Source organism: Diadema antillarum, unplaced genomic scaffold (genome assembly GCF_040938485.1).
Source record: "Diadema antillarum isolate AM-2024a unplaced genomic scaffold, OU_Dant_1.0 seq00000641_RagTag, whole genome shotgun sequence".
Classification (NCBI taxonomy): Eukaryota; Metazoa; Echinodermata; class Echinoidea; order Diadematoida; family Diadematidae; genus Diadema; species Diadema antillarum.
The window spans coordinates 473,604-492,607 of record NW_027271555.1 but is presented as its reverse complement, the minus strand read 5'-3'; the positions used below and the strand labels follow the sequence as shown (position 1 = coordinate 492,607).

At 39.0% G+C, this 19,004-nt stretch overlaps 1 protein-coding gene across 1 annotated transcript; it reads left to right on the top strand.

The window, feature by feature from the left end:
• Positions 1-1,847: 1,847 nt before the first annotated feature.
• LOC139736366 (uncharacterized) lies at positions 1,848-18,784 on the top strand. The gene is made up of 2 exons (XM_071647121.1): positions 1,848-2,658; positions 17,607-18,784. The coding sequence occupies exons 1-2, from the start codon at positions 2,256-2,258 to the stop codon at positions 18,782-18,784; spliced, it is 1,581 nt and encodes a 526-aa protein (XP_071503222.1). The 5' UTR covers positions 1,848-2,255.
• The last annotated feature ends 220 nt before the right edge of the window (positions 18,785-19,004 follow it).

Sequence of the window (19,004 nt, the reverse complement as noted above, 5' to 3'; positions counted from 1 at the left end):
TTTACTTCTTTTTCTGTCCAAAGTGAGTTAAAATGTAATGACATGAAAAGATGAATATTCTGCAGCACTGAACGAGTCTAAAGCGTTACAGAACACTTTTAGGAGTATACTTTTGTGTGCGTGAAACTAGGTTTAGTCCGACCTAGAAACATTTAGCAATATAGTCATCGTTTTTCATGTTTCATTGTTCTCTCTTTCACTCTCAGTTGCTTTCGCAAGACTTCGTCTTTCTAAAATTGATAAGTACTTCGCTGACACGATAATAATGCATATATTCTGTATCGGTTTTCTATCCCTTTCTTGGTCTCATTCACGTTTATACATTACTAGATGTGTGTTTGTTCGTTTGTTTATTCAAACCTACCTTATCTTACCTCCCTCAAACACAAGAAAAAAAAAACCACCACAACACACAAATATACACAAAATGCTTGCAGTAATAACCAAAGGCACATCAATAGACAAAGACGGTACACAAATATATCTTATATACACCATTGTCAGATACAGCTCTCATTATATATATGGCATGTATTCTCATGAACCTATCAGTTGCAGGGTGGTTTTGTGTGAATGTATATTTGTGGGGTGTGTGTTTGCAACACAAGTGAACTACGGCGAATAAACAAGTTATATCTGAATTCATGGACAAATTAACTGCTGATGAGTACACTGACGGTCTAATCCTTTTCGTTTTAACCTTCTTGGTTTATAATACAGAAGTTAACTAGTATTTGCTGAATTTCATTGGGGGGGGGGGCAGGTTATTCATTAAACGATTTAAGATTGTTATCAAGTTGTCATCGTCGTTGTGTAAGTTCTAATAGGTGTACAAAGTGCAAGCAGAGAAAAGAAAGAAAATCACCAAGAATTATCGAAGTCGAATTGTTTCAGAGCACGCTGTGACCTTGTGACCTTGTGGCACTGATAGACAAAATAGACGTATGATATTTTCCTACTGTTAAATGTCTGTATACTACCCAAACTCTGAGAGGATGATGGTGGAGAATCTTTAGACCGTCATCGATCGGACGCAGAGTAGAAGATTGATGGCGTCTGATCGAAGTTTTGAAGCTCATCAGTAAAATCAAAGTCTCTACAGAATATAATACCTGGGTGACCTGGATGGGAGAGAGATGATTGGGGGAAGACTTCAGGCCTATGTACCAGATATGGGCTAACTATTGCTGACAAAGACATGTCTTATCTTGGCATTTGGTACACATACTTATTGAGATATTCACCCTACAGAACAAAGAACACTGCCAGAGGTCTCTATACAATGATTGAAAAAGAAATGAAATTCAAGGAATAGACCTACTCTTATTTCCCAATGGTCTAGACCCGAGACAACATGAGGTTTATGTTGCATGCTGAAGCTATCTTTGGAGGGAATTTAAAAGAACCATCTGCAATTCGCCTAAAAGAAAACAATTACCTCCACGAGTGAAATTTAACCACCTTTCACCGTATCTTAATATATTTGTTCCACCCCCTCCCAACATTCCCCCACACATACATAAATCGGAGATGCGGAGTACCTGTACACCACACACACACACACACGTACACACACACACACAACCCAAGCGCCCACACATACTGCTATTGCAACGAACGATCGACGAAAACAGTCGCGCGCACTTCAAACTCATGAGCACGATTTATCGCCCACTTCGAAATTCGCAGAATCCGGGTTTACCCTTAGGTTGCGTAGTATGTGCAAGATGAAATCAGAAAGAGCATTGCTACTAGAAGCAACAAACGCACGGACGCTAGAGAATCTTCGGACGAAGTAAAAAGTATTGACAAATTAATAAAAAATTGTTTTGAAGCTACAACGCACACATCGATCAGAGCGCCAATACACTACCTCAGTGTTCTGGATCGTACTCGTGAACTCTTTACCCGATGTGGATGGCCGGTACCACGTGATTACCTTGACTCTTTGTAAACGCTCAGGGGACGTCATCATCAACGATCAGCTTTTTTGTTTTTTCTAACTTTACGTTTAGCAGCCCCTTATTTCTAAACGTTTGCTCACCGAGACAACATCATCTTATATTAGCTTCAATTTACGACACAGCTTATTCGTCAACCTTAAGTTTGGAAAACTTACATCGTAAACTTCATGTATAATATTATTTAGAGGACGAGTAAAAAATTAAAGCAAACGAAGGCGTTAAACTACACGCATTAACTGATTACTGTACTGCTTTCGTCAAAGGATTTATCATTTTGGAGTAACAACAAACATGGACAGACAGGGTAGGCATTGGACTTTTGCTCCCACATCATCGGACAAGGATGATGAGGTGGTAAAAGATGACTCTTCGACAGTGTCAGACCGTTTGTCTGGTCTTACAACAGCCGCCACTACAATTTCTGAGACACCGGTTCCAGTCGGTGCGGGAATCTCCAGCGGGGCCGGAAGAACGGAGGTGGCGATAGCTCCCGAGCCCATGGACCTTGACGAGAGGCCCTCTTGCCGATATGCCAGCACAGCAGCCACGGGGCCAGCACATGCTTTGTTCGAACGGGCCAGCTCCGGGGAAGGGGAGGGCACGTACCGCGCAAACACACCAGCGGTATGGTCTCCAGAAGTAACATTACCGAATACGGATCTACTGACTTCAACCAAAGAGGGAATTTTCGCTGGTGAGTTCACGTGCCTTTCTTCCTCAACATCGCTCTCTTCAGGGCATAAATATACACATGCAAAAATACCCCCTCTTGACTTAATGTCGCTTTACGGGGTCTAACTTCCTAGTCCGAAATGGTCAATCAATGATCACTGGGTGTAGAGCATGCATGACTAGAAATTTTGACCATGAAGTATTAATGATTCACGAAACGTCCTGCTAAATTTAGTGCTAAGGTGACTTTGACATAAACATAGAAATGTACCAACGTGCAGCTAATCTTCATTCAACATCACCGTGCAATATTTCAAAGGAAAAGACAAAAAGGGAGAGCAAAGTCAGATCACACGAATCAGTCTTTTTTTAATAAGGTGACAATGAAATGGAGGAGAGAAAGAAAAAAAAAGATAACCAAAGAAACAAACCTACGTCAAATTTCAGCCTATACAAGGAAGGCAAAATGTAATCTAATGGTAGGTTCTACCCAGGGACTAAACTGGGTGCATGGATGCTCGAACTTACAAAGGCAACACTGGATATCCTCCGATCACGCCCGAAAATTAGGGAAACCCTTGAAAGTGTACTTTGTGTGGTGAGACGAGCGTGGTCGACGCCAGTCGCCGCTTTCACGGGGGACGAGGGTGGGTATGAGCACACCTACACCCATTGCCGGTGTGCCGGCTTGGCAGCCTGTATAGGAGCGACTCTCGGGGAGGTCACGGGAAATCTTTTTGGAGCGTGGGCCGTGACTTTCCGCAGTTACTAATGAAGGCATTGTAATGAATTCTACGCTTCATGTGAAGGATGAATCAATGTTTAGACCTTTTGAAGAGGAGAAAGTCTCCTCTCACACTATTAATAATCAGCATTCATAAATGATTGTCATTGTCTCACAAAAGTGAAGAAAATATCCCAGTAGAAGCGTGAAAAACATGATTACTTGTTTCCAGCATACAGTTGAAAACTTGATTTAAAGTACAACTGCTGAAATACTCTTTGCTAAATACTCCACGATCTAGCAGCAGTACAGATACATGTATTGCTACTATCCACAGAATTCCTGATACCACTACATGTTGATATGTGTTGCTTTTAGAATTGTTCAGGAACTTGTTTACTAGTTTACTAGATACCAGACACGCCCAGTACCTCCCTGGTTTAACAACCTGAGCCTGTAGGCCTGCTCTGCATATTCGTTCCTGGTCACAAGCCCTGAACTAGTGAATGATTTTATTGATAAATCGCATTGTATCATTCCATATCTTTACATTCCTTTGTATCATTTAAACTAGGAAATATCGAATAATTAAGCATTCACACATGTAATATGACTATTAAATACCGATTGGTTCTCGTCCCTCTATCATGACACAATCCCTATCTTGCAGCATATCTTCTAAAAAGAGGCATAATATGATAATGTTAACACAATGTAGATGAAATATTACCAGCAACCGACCTGAAGCGTTTATAAATATATATAAAAAACTTATGATATCAGTGCTCATGTTGGCATAATTGCTGATAATTGTTGGTAAATATAAAAATGATGACGGTGATTACGATCACATCAACAAGCATAATGGTCATCGTCGTCATAGCGGCTATCGTCACGTTCAGCATGTTCAGGTTTAATATCATGATTGCGGTAATAATCTTCTTTATCACATGCCACAAACCTTAACTCTTATTCCTATATCTCCAGCTAAGAATCGCTCCTGCATCTTACTAACAAACCAACAGAACTAAATAACTGATTAACTAACCCTTACAGCTTTTTATGATGTTGGTAACGTTACCATGACTACCTGATCGTATTTCTGGTTTCATTTACTGTCGTTTGGAGTTAGATTAAGTTAAAAAAAAAGTGAATATAAACTAAGAATGATACAACATCTCTTGAGAAGAAAAGGAACATTTCCAATGTAAGGATGATGTAACGGACAAGGAAGGAGATATGAGAAGAATGAAGGGTGGCTGGCATGCTTACTACCCATTTTTAGAAATGCAAAAACCTCGAGTAATGCCATCTAAAATTCCCATATACAGCCCATATTTTAGAAATATTAAAATCTCGAATTACTAAGTATGTCGAGATGCCCATGAGTTCCTGATCTTACATAGGTATGAGGATTTGGTGAGCAGAATTGTCACGAAATTCCATTATCTGTGATTGGATGAAAGAGAAGAAGAAAAAAACAGAAAAAAGAAAATGGAGATTTGGACGTCATGTGCAAAAACATCAGGTATATTGTTATTCTTGAATGACTGATATTTTCCTAGAATATGAAATTATTCTATTGGGCGTTCTTAAGCCTGTGCCACAATGTAGATACTCCTCAGATTGTGAGAGTATGATACAGGGATAGAATTCACATTTTGCTCAGGAGGTTCATCTAGATTTCACAAAGTAGTAAAGGGTAAAACAATAGAACTATGGTGTAACTCCAAGAAACAAGATATAAAAAAGCGCAATACAAACATGATGTCCAGCGTGAATTACTGTAATCTTAAACGTCCTTAAGAGGACACTTACATCAAAAGTTCCCAGACATGAGACCACATATTGTGTACGACCATGCAGGTGTCTCTGGGAGCGAGGTGGATGAATGGTGACTTGCTTGTCTATGACAGTGCCAGAACACTTGAGTACCTGGGGTATTTCCTGAATTGTTATCATTGTAACAGTAGTTAAAGCAACAAAAACAAATAAAAAATAGGAAAAAATCAGCAGTAGCAGCAACAGTAGAAACAATGACATCAGATATTAGAGGTAGCTGTCCCAGTAAGTAGCTCAGGAGTATTGACAGTAATCATAACGGCGTATGATAATAGCAATGAGAAAAATCAATATAATGATGTGAATCTGTGTACTGGTAATATTGATATCAATATTGAAAAAAACCCCGTACAATTACAGTTTTTACTAACGGATACAGAAGCTCCTATAGTTATATTCTTAATTCATGCCTTTTATCTGTGGTACAAGTAAAAAAAAAATGCCATGATGAAGTAATTTAGCTGCATCGTAAAAACGCAGCTCAAATGTGCACTGTGTCTGCAATCTCTTGTTCCAATTCCGAATTTGTTTCTTGTTTTTCTTTGACCCAATGATAATAGACTGAAAAAAAAATTCGTTGTTGTTGTTTGAAGAAAGAAACTCATTTGGCGTTTGATTCAGCAACAATGTTTGCAGGTAGAGTTTCTTGGAAACATTCCAGGTAGGAAAAAATCGCAAAACTTCCTCGTGGAAAAACAACGACAAAACAACCAGAATATGTGCGTGGTCATTCATAAATGTGTCTCCTTAATGACAAAAAAAAAGAGTCAAACTGACAGTTCGGTTATGACACGAAAAAAACATAAGAAACCCCAGAATGTGATTATTACCGTCAACAGTTGTCGGGAAAACTATTTATATACATCCAATGATAATTTTAACCTTATGATAACAAGAAAAACTATTGTAAATTTCCGAGTAAGAACAGCCAAGTCGAACACAAAAAAAAAAAAGAAAATAGAAGCACTTGGAGTGATGTTAATTAAAGCGAAATTCCAGGAAAATGTTTCGTGCTAACACGAGCCAACCGACAGCAAAACGACACTATAACAATGAGGGAAAAATGGAACTCCAAACTTCCCCATACCACTGCCATACACAAATCACGTGAGTCTCACAAAGTCATCCCAAAGGTTTTCTATCACAAAAGTACACCGTGGATATGGTGAACAGTAACTTTGTACGATAACCTGTCGTGTGGCTTATGACGTCGATTAGAGCGATGACCGTTTCCAGAACTTTTGTCTTAAGGAGCTACATTTCAGCTTATTATCGGGAGCCTGAATGATGTACACCCACTGATTAGATTTCAGTTCTCGTTTGCTAGTCACTTCAAATGAAATTATTCCAAGAATTACCAATTGGATCGGAGGTTTATAATATATGATAGGTTACATAATAAGTTACTTTTAGCAGGAAAATAGAGAAGTTAGCCTCAGGTAATATATGATTATCCAGGCTTCAATATATGATTATCTAAGCTTCATTTCTGCTTCTCATTATCTATGTGGAAGCAGATGCTTATATCTGTCAAAGACAATTTGTCCTTTGCCTCTTCTCTCCACTCTCTTCTTTGACTGAACATTGTAAAGACGAAATATATCCGTGCAAACAGGCGAAGGGAGACTCCTATATAGTCGTTGCAAACAGGCTGTCTCGCGTCTCATTATCTTGCGGTTTAAGGAAATTTTGAAAGGTGCGACAATTCCAGCGTAAAGTTGTAACGCTTCAATGAACAACATTCTTCAAAAATGTTTTCATTTCCATATCATGGACTTTGGGAGACATAAGCAAAGTTATATTTTCAGCCTTCTCAGAAAGATAACATGTATATCTATGTGGAAGCAGATGCTTAGCTCGATTTGTTCAGGCGCCTAGAATAGTGGGCGGAAAACGATCTGAATTGAGGATGGGTGCTTAATACAGGAAAAAAAAACAACTAATTTTCACATTACGAAGACGTCATTATAAAACACACTTAAGGTTATTTAGACTCAAAATAAAAAAAAACTTAGCAGTGGACCCCAGCTCCCTCCTCCCTACCCAAGAGCCAAAATTTGTATCCGACACAGTGACCTATAAATGAACATTGAATTTGAGATTTGAGAATTTAGGCATTGAGACACAGCCTAGGAAGATGGCTGACACAGCTATAGTATAATATTGTTTTTGTAATGGATAGAGGTTGGGATGGGAAATGGTGGGGTGAATATTGATAACTTTCATCACTTGGTGATATAAAATCTGTGGTCATTTCGAAGCTGTGTAGATATGTCAGTTGTGTTGTCATACACACAAAACGAGTTTCTTATCTTAATTTCCCCCAGTTAATATGTGAGTTCATTTTCAAATTTGACTCGATGTATTGGGAAATCGATGGCGATATTGTTCATGAATATATTTGTGCAAGCACACACCAGGATGTGTAATTTGTATGTGTGTGTGTTTGTAATTTTTCGTGTGTATGTGTGGTATTTTGGGGCAATTGTTTAGATTTCATCTAATTTAGAAGTTATTCATTACTTTTCAAAATGCTGCGGTCAGGTCATTATGTTGTTACGACTACCAGCAATATTTTGTAGCATTCTAGTACAAGTATGTGTACATTTATGACAGATTTCAGTTTAAAGTGTAAAGGAATATGTTTCCTTTTTTGTGGGGGTGTTTGGAACACGCACTCTCGCTCTCTCCTTATAGAACCTTGGAATTGTGTCGTTTTACTTTTCCGCCTCTCCCAATATATCAAATACACCTCCCCCACTCTTTGGCACGATCGTTGTAGGAAGTATGCTCTGCGTTTCTGATATTTAACTCAAATGACCGGATCTGTGTATGTTTATTGTGATGACATCAAAATATATGTTATTGCACAATGTTGACAGGAAAAATAACCTCCTGCATTTCTATCTTTAAAAATCTGCTGTTAGATGTTCAGACCTGCTCAGTCCTGATGCACTGTTGACAGGGAACATTCGTATTCTGAAAGTGGACATTTGATTTTTTTGTTGTTGATAAAATTGCCTTATGGTCGGAATGCTATTCTTAAGTTGATGTTGCTTAACATACAGAAAACTTACATGCTAACCAATTTGCAATGCTAATCAAGGATAAGATTGAAATTTGCTGTTGGAAAACATACCACTTACTACTTGGTATCTCCCCAAACAGTTAGACTTCCACTTAGAGTGTTAGAAGCAAGAAAGAAACAGGCCTACATCCGCTATGGAGACGTTGCATGATTTCATACCGCAGATAAAGAAAACCAAAAATTGTAATGCTTATGTGAAGGAGTTGATATCCTCGAAATTATACTTGCAACAGTTTGATAGCATGATGATGATGATTTTAATGTTTTATACACTTTATATATCACTCTTTGCCCCTGAGTGATATGTTCATCAGATATCAAATGTTCCTTAAATATACAGGTAAACTCAGAGCTTTTTTCATTCTTTTCATAACCTCCGGTCATTAGTCTTTACTGAATTCTCAAATAATATTTGTTCACTTCCAATCAAATAATACAAAAAAAGAAAAAGAAAAAATCAATTCCCTTTTGTATTACTGTACAAACATATTAATATATATATATATATATATTTTAAAGATAACTGAAATATTTTTCATTAAGGATTTTATATAGACAAACACACACACGCACGCGAACACACACAATACAATGTATATATACAGTGATGAAGTTGATTTAGCTTTATTAGTGCTGCAGTAAAGGGTCGATTAACCTTACGGTAACACAACGATATGGCTGTGTTGACAATGTACACATTTAATCAAATTGCAGAAGTTCTTAGTTCAGAAAGACTGCTGTTATTATAGGGGAATCCGAGTTTCAAACAGACGGAGGTGTATTTGCGACTAAAGTATTGTATTTATGGAAGGACCCGCTGTCATAAAACATTGATTTCCCTTTGACGTGTTTTGTAGGCATGTTTAATCATCACAAGCAGAACGCACATATTGATATTGTTTACTGGCAATTCACAGAAGCCTTTTCTTCCGATACACGTACGGCGGTACATGGGACTACAGCATTTTATGCAGTAGTCCTGCTGGTCTGTACCGTTACATAAAAAATAACGCAAGAAAGATGTGGTTAAACAAAGAAGACTGAAAGCCGGTAGCAATCATGGTGCATGAAATGTGCTCTAAACTTATTCATTTTCTCATGAAACTCAAAATGACTCGACGAGATCTTGTATGATCAGTTTCAACTTTAAACCGGATGTAAACAGTTAAGAAGATACCGTCGAGACTCTATACTGCCTTAAATAAAACGCCGAACCCTCAAAGTGAACACATCACTTGTCGCTGTAACTTGTATTTGACAGTCTTACCAACATCCTGTACCCGAAGCCGTTATTACGTCAGCGAAAACAGATTCGGCTGTCATAACTTATTGCAGTTTACAGTATTGTAAGAACCAGAACAACCATCATGTAGAGGAAACCATAAAATTGTACAAATATTGTCTCCATGTATAGATTTGAATGAATATATTTACGTTGGTTGGCCTTGAAATCTCAAAGTTTTGCCCTTTCTATTCACAGAGTTTATACACGGCATAACTTGCATGTACTCGCATCAGCGTTTCGTTCATGTTCTAAATCTGCAATATAAAATATTTAAGGGAAAAAAACAGAAAAGAAACCATGATTAAAAGCGATAAGGAAAAAAAAAACCCGAATACATACTAGTATTTACACACTGCATAAAACAAAAATGGAGACCATTCGCATGAACGAACGTAAACGGAAATACCAAAAACAAAATGTTAAAAATGTTAGAACTAGTTCCAGGGAAAGTACAATAAGAGCAGGACGCAATAACGATTCTGATATGCAGGTCTGTAGTTTTGTTTCTACAAATCAAACTACTTTCCTATGATTTTTTAATGCATGAAATCAAAGTTATTCTTCATTATATCAATGTGATAGACAGAAATATGAAAATTGATAGATATATCAATATCATATATATTACAACGGTTAATTTCAAGACGTTCGGTGATGACAGTTCTTCTTTTTCAATCCTCATCTTCAATCTAAATTTTATGCTGAAATATTCAAAGGGTGGAATCACCTATGCAAAAAGTTCGCAGAGCAAAAATCGTCACATAGGAAAAAGCGTTACAAAGTGGATTTCCCCATCTCGCTTGTCGGGTTAGAAATAGAAGGGAAATATTAAAATAGTTGTCATAAACCGTTTTGTAATTCCTTGAACTTCTTTCAAGGTGTTTTCATTCATAATAATAATTGCTTTTCCCATCAGCAACACCAGCAACAAAACATGGAACCAAAACGTTTTGATGGGAGACTTCGACACGGGAGAAAATTTCGCGAGTCGACTGCGTCCTATGTGAAGCGAAACTTCGCCAATATTGACTAACCTCGATCAAAATGCAGCCTGTTGAGCAAAAGACAGAGAGAGGGAAAGAGAGGGAGAGAGAGAGAGAGAGATGGAGGGAGAGAGGGAGATAGGCATATGGACTTACATGACTGATGGGATATTTGTAAGTGAAATGGCAGACAAATGTATCCAAAATGGAATAGAAAAGATAACACTGTTCCATTACAGTTTGTGGCAATGAATGACAAACTTCTTAACGAATAAATCTAAACGGAGAAGATTCAAATGAGCAACTCATCACTATTCAAGACCATATGAAACAGTGAAGTCAGAATCACAGTTTGTTAATTAGTTTTTAAAATCAGTTCTCAGAATGACAGAGATGAAGTGGAAATTCTATTAACCGAGATAGGTAGTCAATCTTCTATAGTCCAGCGCATCCGAGGTGGCAATGCAGTCATTCTTATGTTTTTCGCTGTTCACCGTTTAAATGTCGTTACTAATTAAATACGGTCGCAGTAACGCCACGAATGATATTTAAAAAAAATCAAATGTATGATATTCCTACACAAAACAATGGACCAGATACCATCGCGTACAGTAATTTTAAGAAATTACGGCAATACAATCAAAAAAACTTAAGGGGAACCTTAGTAATTAAAGCCGGAAACTCTACCACTGACATCGGGGATCATCCCTTGGACATGACGCAATTTCACATCATTTCGCAATAACTTAACCCATTAAACAAACAGTTCCACTGCTGGAACGTTGTTACCATGGCTCCAGGATTCCATGGGTCCCACAATGCATTGCGATAGGAGGATACATTCGGTTTTTAAGTGATTCTATCTGTGTAAAAGCTAATATCGCCCAATGCGAAATGAGTCTATGTCACTGAGAAAATGATAATTAGGTGAGGGAGGGATGTTACGCAATCAATGCGCTACCACTTTAAAATATTGTACCTATGTTCTATTCGATTTTGTTTTTCTTCATCGAGAGCACTGTTTTTGTTTTTGTTTTGTTTTTGTCTGTCTGTTTGTTTGTTTGTTTGTTTTTTGCTGTAAAAACCACTTCGCTTGAAAACAAATGTCAAGCGTTTGTGGGAATCGAACCCATAACCCTCGCGCGACGAATGTTTTGAGAGTCGCATTTCATGACATTTCAAAAATGAAGAGGAACAATGTATCTACAATGATGACAGCGTATGCAATTCGATGACCCTTCATATCAAGCTTCAGACAAGGTGCATGGAAAAACCGACACTCTTCGCGTATCGGGAGGGAAGCGGAGTGAGTACGATCAGGGAGGTGACCTCCCTGGTACGATGTCGCTTTTTGCAAACTCCGTGTGTATCTCTCGGAGTTGCATGCGTCTGGTGGAATACTGAGCCAGCCGTCTCGTGGGATACTGAGCCAGTCGTCTGGTGGAATACTTAGCCAGCCGTCTGCAAATTGATTACATATAGCATTTAGTGTTTAGCAAGACGGGTAATAACATACAAACTGAAATGATTCCTTCTCGAAACACCAACAAGTATTCATACTCCATGTAGGGTTTGGATTTTTAGAACGTAGCTTCTTGGTTAATGCAAATAATTAGATCACTGATGGCAGGTATTTGCCGAAGCTTATGATTCCAGGTATGGAATTGGTTAATACATTGAGTTCGGTTTTTTTTACATCAATATAAATTTATATGACAAAAGATTTTACATTTACATTCTGCAGTAAAGTGGAAAGCACCAAACCATTACAAGCACTATGACAAGTAACTTTCGATTTTTTGATTGAAAAAATGAAGCATTTTCAAATGTTGAGTAATTTACTATTGATTGATTGATTAATTGATTGATTGATGCTATTTCTGCATTTATTTTTCATACGCAATTGTTACAATTGATCAACTGGGCGAGCAACATGCGACTGCAACCCAAGTCATGACAAGGCCTAGTACATAAGGGTTATTATGGCGGCGGAGCCGAATGATTCTTTCATGCATCGCATATCAAATCTTTGGAAATGACAAAGATTTCACAGTTACTTGAATGCTATGTCGGAATATCAAATATCAAACGTTCAGATGGCACCTCATGCGCAGGTGACATGTGAGTCCACACGATGACTATAGGGCACCTCAAAGGAGAAGCACAGGCTGTAAAGTCAACTCGGTCCCAACCGAGATGACACTATCTTGTCGATCCGAAGTCGTTCGTCACAATCACCGTCATACCAGTCGACCAAACAGGTCAGTGAATAATCTTACTTGGCAGATACCTCTGAATACTGAGGCACGACGCACCTATCGAGGTCGTCAAGAGAAGCCCATGATGGCTCGTAAGTTCTTCTTTGCCATACTACAATGCTCTGTATTCACGACATCGAAGTGCCTCTTGGTAACCCGACCTCAGGCATTGTCAAGACAATTTAGTTGCACGGTATACCGAATACCCATCTATCCCTTATTAACGTGTTGCTATCGTATATAGGCATACCAGGGAGGCCACCTCCCTGGGCATACAATGGAGTCCCATTCCAACACGCCACTCCACAACCACACCCGCGAGTGAACTGCATGGCGTCACTGTCCCTCACCCGCTCGGCAAACACCATCATATGCCAAGTCACTGAATTCATGTTGTGACAAACTTCGATAGATAAACGAATTCACTGCTTACGGACTTACGAAAGCATTGAACTACGAACAGCATGACCTTCATTCGGTTCTTCTCACTTCTTCTATCTACGTACAGACATACAATTCTATACACTGTCGTATTGATGCTTACTTATTTCCACTTTAGAAAGTGAAGCAAATCACAAGAAATTATCATTTCATCCAAATATTCTATAGAGAAAATAATATCGATTAAGTAAAGTTTCGACTGTTTTCATGGGGAAGTTCATGGCGTGCTAGATATCGACATTTAAAAAAGTGATGGGAGAGTTGTGAGACGATGTCGTCACTTCATTAAATTAGGATAAGATGACCTATATCACTGTTTGAAACATATGAAAGTTTGATATATCATATATATAAGCATGAATATACGAATCACTTTTCACCTGGTGACAAAATAATGTCAGGAAGTCACACACACACACACGCACACACGCACACACACACACGCACACACACACACACAAGCGCGCGCGCACGTATTACTAGTATATATACAGAGAGAGAAATGATAATGCTAATGCAACTGTCTGAACCTAAATTGCGTGGAAGACCTTGTCAGCTAGTAAGTGGTATTGTATTGTACGATAAATAGTGAATGACTTCGCTGATCTAAAAATAGAATAGTTTGGAGTGTTGTGAGAGATCGAAACTCGTCACTCATAATTTGTGCAGTTATGTCAGTGTACAACGGTCGTCATATTCAACTGGTTGTTGGATTGCACAGCTTGGGTTCGGTTTCGCTTCTCTAGCGAGACGGGATTGCCTGCCAGGATGAAAGGCGTGTCGTCTAGTCAGGGTGGGGTCATTACACCATGGCAGCTTTTGGAACAACTATTTATACGAGTATCTATTCAATATGAAAATAGGGAAATAAAAAGCAGACAGTTTAGACGTCGAAATCCCAGCTTAGTTTCGAAATCGAGTGATCGAATGAAGGGGACGTACTGGCTTTGATAATATGCGGCAGTTTTGTTGTTGTTACTGTTCAGACTCTAAACTATTTGTTGATACTGAGAGTCATTTCCCGACGAGACGTACGTGCCAAGCCATTGCCTGTAGCGATGAGTAGTTTACTATTTACAGCTGTGAAGTACGTACAACCGTTACGACAAATACTGAAATTATCATCGGATAGCTTGGAGAATATTAAAGAGGACATTTATGAGATGAGGAGAAGAAGATTTATGCTGAAAATGTTTGTGTATTTTCTATTTTATGTTCAGTAGAGGAGTGACAATTTAGCAGGATAACTGATCACTAGGACTAGGGAAAGTTATAGCTATAAATTTTCCGATGGAATCCCCATTTCTTTGCTCATTTTTCCCCTCAAAAGAAAATGAAGATTAAATCATTGTTGCATGTGTTGGAGGCATAGCATCACCGAGTTTGTGAGTGTTAATGGAAGAACAAAGAGCGTATCATCGCACAAATGAAGACTCGGAGAGTAAAACCATTTGAACAGAAGACGTCTCACAATTCTGAAAAGCGGAAGTTCGATTGTGTCTATTGAACTATAAAATGTTTATCGTACAACACATTGCTAACACGCAAAGCTATTATCTAATACGTGTAGTAGGGCAAACAGGAAGGAAAATAGAAACGGAGAATGATGGTGACATTCAGGTCTACCTATGACTATAAGCAGGTATTTAGTCCCTTCTCCCACTGACCTAAAACCGATACCTCTTTCACTCCCCATTGCGAAAAGTGAAAGTGAGTTCAAACGATTTCCATCATTTTTATCAACTGTGTCTGTCTAAATTTAATTAAATGATACATTGCTGTAAAAAGGGGGCGTTTACTCAGATTCTATTTCATTGAATCATTGATATTGCAATTAAAATTCATTATCTTCTGTACTTTATTAATTCTGAGCTCTTATGTCGTTCATATCCAAAGTCATATAGATCGTCCCACGCTCTTCTAATTTCGCGCAGTCATCAAATACTATAAGACATTCAGGATGACCACGGGCTGAGAAGTGTTACATACACACTCTCTGTGTGTGTAAGTTTGGGTTTTGAATACGTAAAATATTTCCAAGCTCTGATTTTTATAAATGCAATCGTAAAGATTTTTTCCTTCTCATATGTTGGACCACGTGTACCTCACAACTGCTAATGCGCCATATACAAAATAACGTATGTTTGTCAATATGTCAAAACATATGTCAATATATACGTTACATGTAAATATATATATGAATATATATATATATATATATATATATATATATATATATATATATAGTGTGTGTGTGTGTGTGTGTGTGTGTATGCGTCGTTGTTGTCGGTTTTTATGCTAACCGTTGACCTTAAAATACACTCTATACGTATACTCAGTATACTTTAGAGAAGGACACGTAATTCCCCAGTCCTACTAAAAAAGGATCGCGAGAATGAAACCCAAATGTCCATGTCAATATCGAGAGAATGCAGCAATGTTGGGAGAACACAGCAGCGATTTTGAAGAAAATCGGACAATCCGTTCAAAAGTTTTGGATTTTTGAAGTTTTTTTGCCAAGATCAATGGATGAGAAGACTACCAGAGTTGGTGATGTCACTTATGTAAAACGATATAAAGAAAATGAATATAAATTCAACATATTTTCACTTTTCTAGCCTTATGAGTGAGCACATATAGACTTACCTCTGCCAGAAAGCGTACTATTGGGGGTATTACCTTATGTCAGTTACAAGCCGGAGGGAATATGTAATTTTCATAGAAATGACGTTTCGTGGAATTCTCTGTTATTTTCTCTATACATTTGTCTATACTTGACGTCACAAAGTGTTGTAGCGTTCTCATCCAGTGAAAGCTGCCATATTAGAAATTCATATCTTTTGAAAGGACTGTCCGATTTTTCTCAAAATTCTCTGTGTTTTGCTCTTGTTGCTGAATTCACTCAATTGATCCACATGTTTATTTGGGTTTCATTCCCCTTTAAAGCGCCACTCCACACTCGATGTGCAACTTGGTTTTAGTAAGTACAGTTAAGCGAATAGAATGGTACAAGTTTAATCAAAATCTGATCTTACATATCAGAAAGTTATTAGTTCCTCATATTGTTACTACTCAGTGTTTTCAGTCGAAAGGGCATAGAGTGAATACGTGATGATGTCATCAGCTGATACGTGTCTCCCTTTATCTTCACTGACTTTTCTTTGTTGACACGAAATCATCGAAAATTAGATGCATTCTTCATATAATATTGCATTCTATAGTCTTAGCTGTAAGCTACCAATGGTAATTTTTAAAGGGAAATGGTTGCTGTTTCTGAATCATCTACAAAAAAGGAGATGTTTAAGATATTTGGGATGTAAACCAATGGGAGATTGGAGGTGTGAGGGTTCGACATCATTGCCCCCTCCATTCCCCCGTAGCTTTCTATTTTTTTTTTTTCGTCCGATTTTCATGAAACTTATTCCGTATAAGAAGCCGTATGTCTTGACTATATTGTTTTAAAGTCGACTGGTACATGATGTGGAGTCGAACTTTAATTTCTATTACACGTTGTTGTTTCGTTTTGTTTTTCATTTTCGAGCTTAGTAAATCTATTGTTTCGTGTAACAACACTCCGCCACTACTCCATCACCCATGCGATGAAGGGAATTGCTTCGAGTGTCGCCCACCTCTAGTTTCTGAAACTGTATCTGCGGGGCACTAACACGTGCTAGACGCGGAACGACAGGACAACCTATGGTTGACCGGCCAGTATCTGTTGAAAGTGACATTCACGCCCATCACGTCGCCCATGATACACTGTTATATTGTCTTTACCTTAACAGCCTTGTCACTCAACAAATGGAATTTATTGACAGCATTGACAGCAATCTCAGTCCTACTATAACAGAATTATGAGCAATAGAAACGAATTATGTCGTCGAATATATAGAGTGTCTTATATTATTACCTACATAATTTTGACATAACGATAAGTTTGATATTCTTTTTTTTTTTTTACATAAAGGGAAAAACTGACTTCTTTGTAACCATCTGAAGACGAACATATTTTCCCCACATCGGCAGATGGGTCTCAAAGTTCTTACCTCGTGTCAGGAGGAACGTATGGTGCTGTCAAAAAAAAAAATGTTATTCTGACTACACCATGTTAAGAACCCTAAAGATGTATTCTGCAAAGTTCACCATCTGGTCACCTGTGTACACAATAAACATAGTAAAAAAGCGCGTCAACCGAAGCGAAGCCAGGAGAGAAAAATCATGATAGATAAGTAAATATTTCCATAGGGCAATTTGCTTATTTGAATTAACGAATGAAGTGATAAAGTATGAATATCAAGTTGAAATGGGAATTTCTTTCACAGTGTGTTTTGTCTATGCTGCATTCACAGACTCGGATCATTCTGGACAACACACCCATGCCAGGAGTAGGCAGCATTCAGATGATTCTGCCGCCCAGGCTTCATCCCAGATTGACTCAAGACGTCACCAAGCCTCAGGGAACCTTTATCCTGTTTTCCAGTTCCCGCCATCCAGCTTCCAGACACCCTCGGCAACCCGAGTAGTCAGTTCGGAGATGAACGCGAATATCCCTTCCTCACCAGGTGCTACACCAGGGGTACCCACTTCGCAGGCAGCTGCTGGCCCTCGGCAAAACCCGATATCCTATCACCAACAACTTCAGGCCGTCATGAAAAGGCTTCAGCACCTTGGCTCCCCGAAGACAGCACCAAGGCAGAGTCAAGATAGGGACTCGCAACAACAGCAACAACAACCACAACATCGTCAAGATCAACATTTCCCTCAACGACAACTGCAGCCACTTCAGCGCCGCAACTCTGCACCAGAGGAAGGAGCGAACCGTCATGCCAAACATGCAGGAATCAAGGGCGTGCTACAGGCGCCCCACTTGTCAAGCATCTCATCTCAAGGTACCGGTCAGACAGCTTCTTGCTCCGGTTCATCAGGAAGTGCCGCCACCACGTCCGTGCTTTCTCAAGCATTCATAGGCCACCACAGATATCCCGCGTTTCGCCCCCAGTCACCAACACTAAGCGGGATGTATGGGTTTAGGCACCCTCGTGGCGGCGCCTCTGGAACCATCAGGCAACTGCTGCAAAATCGTACCACAAGGCCGTACACCGTACCGTCCGCCCATGCCAGCAGGTTGCCCTACCGTACGCTGACTGGAGCGGGCCCCTTGTCACCCCCACCACTGGGTAGCAGCCATGGCGGTATGGTATCAACCCAGTCGACTCAGCGGCGCTACTCCGTGCCCGCCTACCCTGACGACGTGTTCATGAAGGAGAAGACTGATGATCTGTTCTCTGGTGTTACTGGCAGTGATGATGCTATCCAGAGTGACGATAAACAGGGAAGCCAGTCGTCTGCACCCAAAGCGTCTGATGTTGGGGGCTTCGCCATTCTTCAAAGAGGTAAGTGTAACACACAAACTTCTTCCGTGAAATTTTCAGGCAAAATAATCATCTATCACCTTGGTTTTGGACGTGACATACTCTTCATTAGGAGCTATGCATTTGATTTTCAGCTGTGGGAGAAGGAAGGATGATTATCCGTTTGTATCAAGGCAATCACGACGACTGGAACATCAACATCCATGAGTAAAACACATGGGATATTATGATTCTAAACTGCCTGTGTATTTAATTTCATTAAAATATCTCGGTCCTAGCTTGACATCATGGGGTCAAGATATGGAAGAAATATAGGTGAATTAGAAGATATTGGCCTTGGTAATATCAGTGGTTTGGAACGTAATTTGCTTACAC

Excerpts from the sequence above, each read along its gene's own strand:
- LOC139736366 (XM_071647121.1), top strand. The coding sequence starts at position 2,256 with ATGGACAGACAGGGTAGGCATTGGACTTTTGCTCCCACATCATCGGAC. Across the intron at positions 2,659-17,606 it reads CAAAGAGGGAATTTTCGCTG|ACTCGGATCATTCTGGACAA; the intron begins GTGAGTTCACGT and ends CTGCATTCACAG.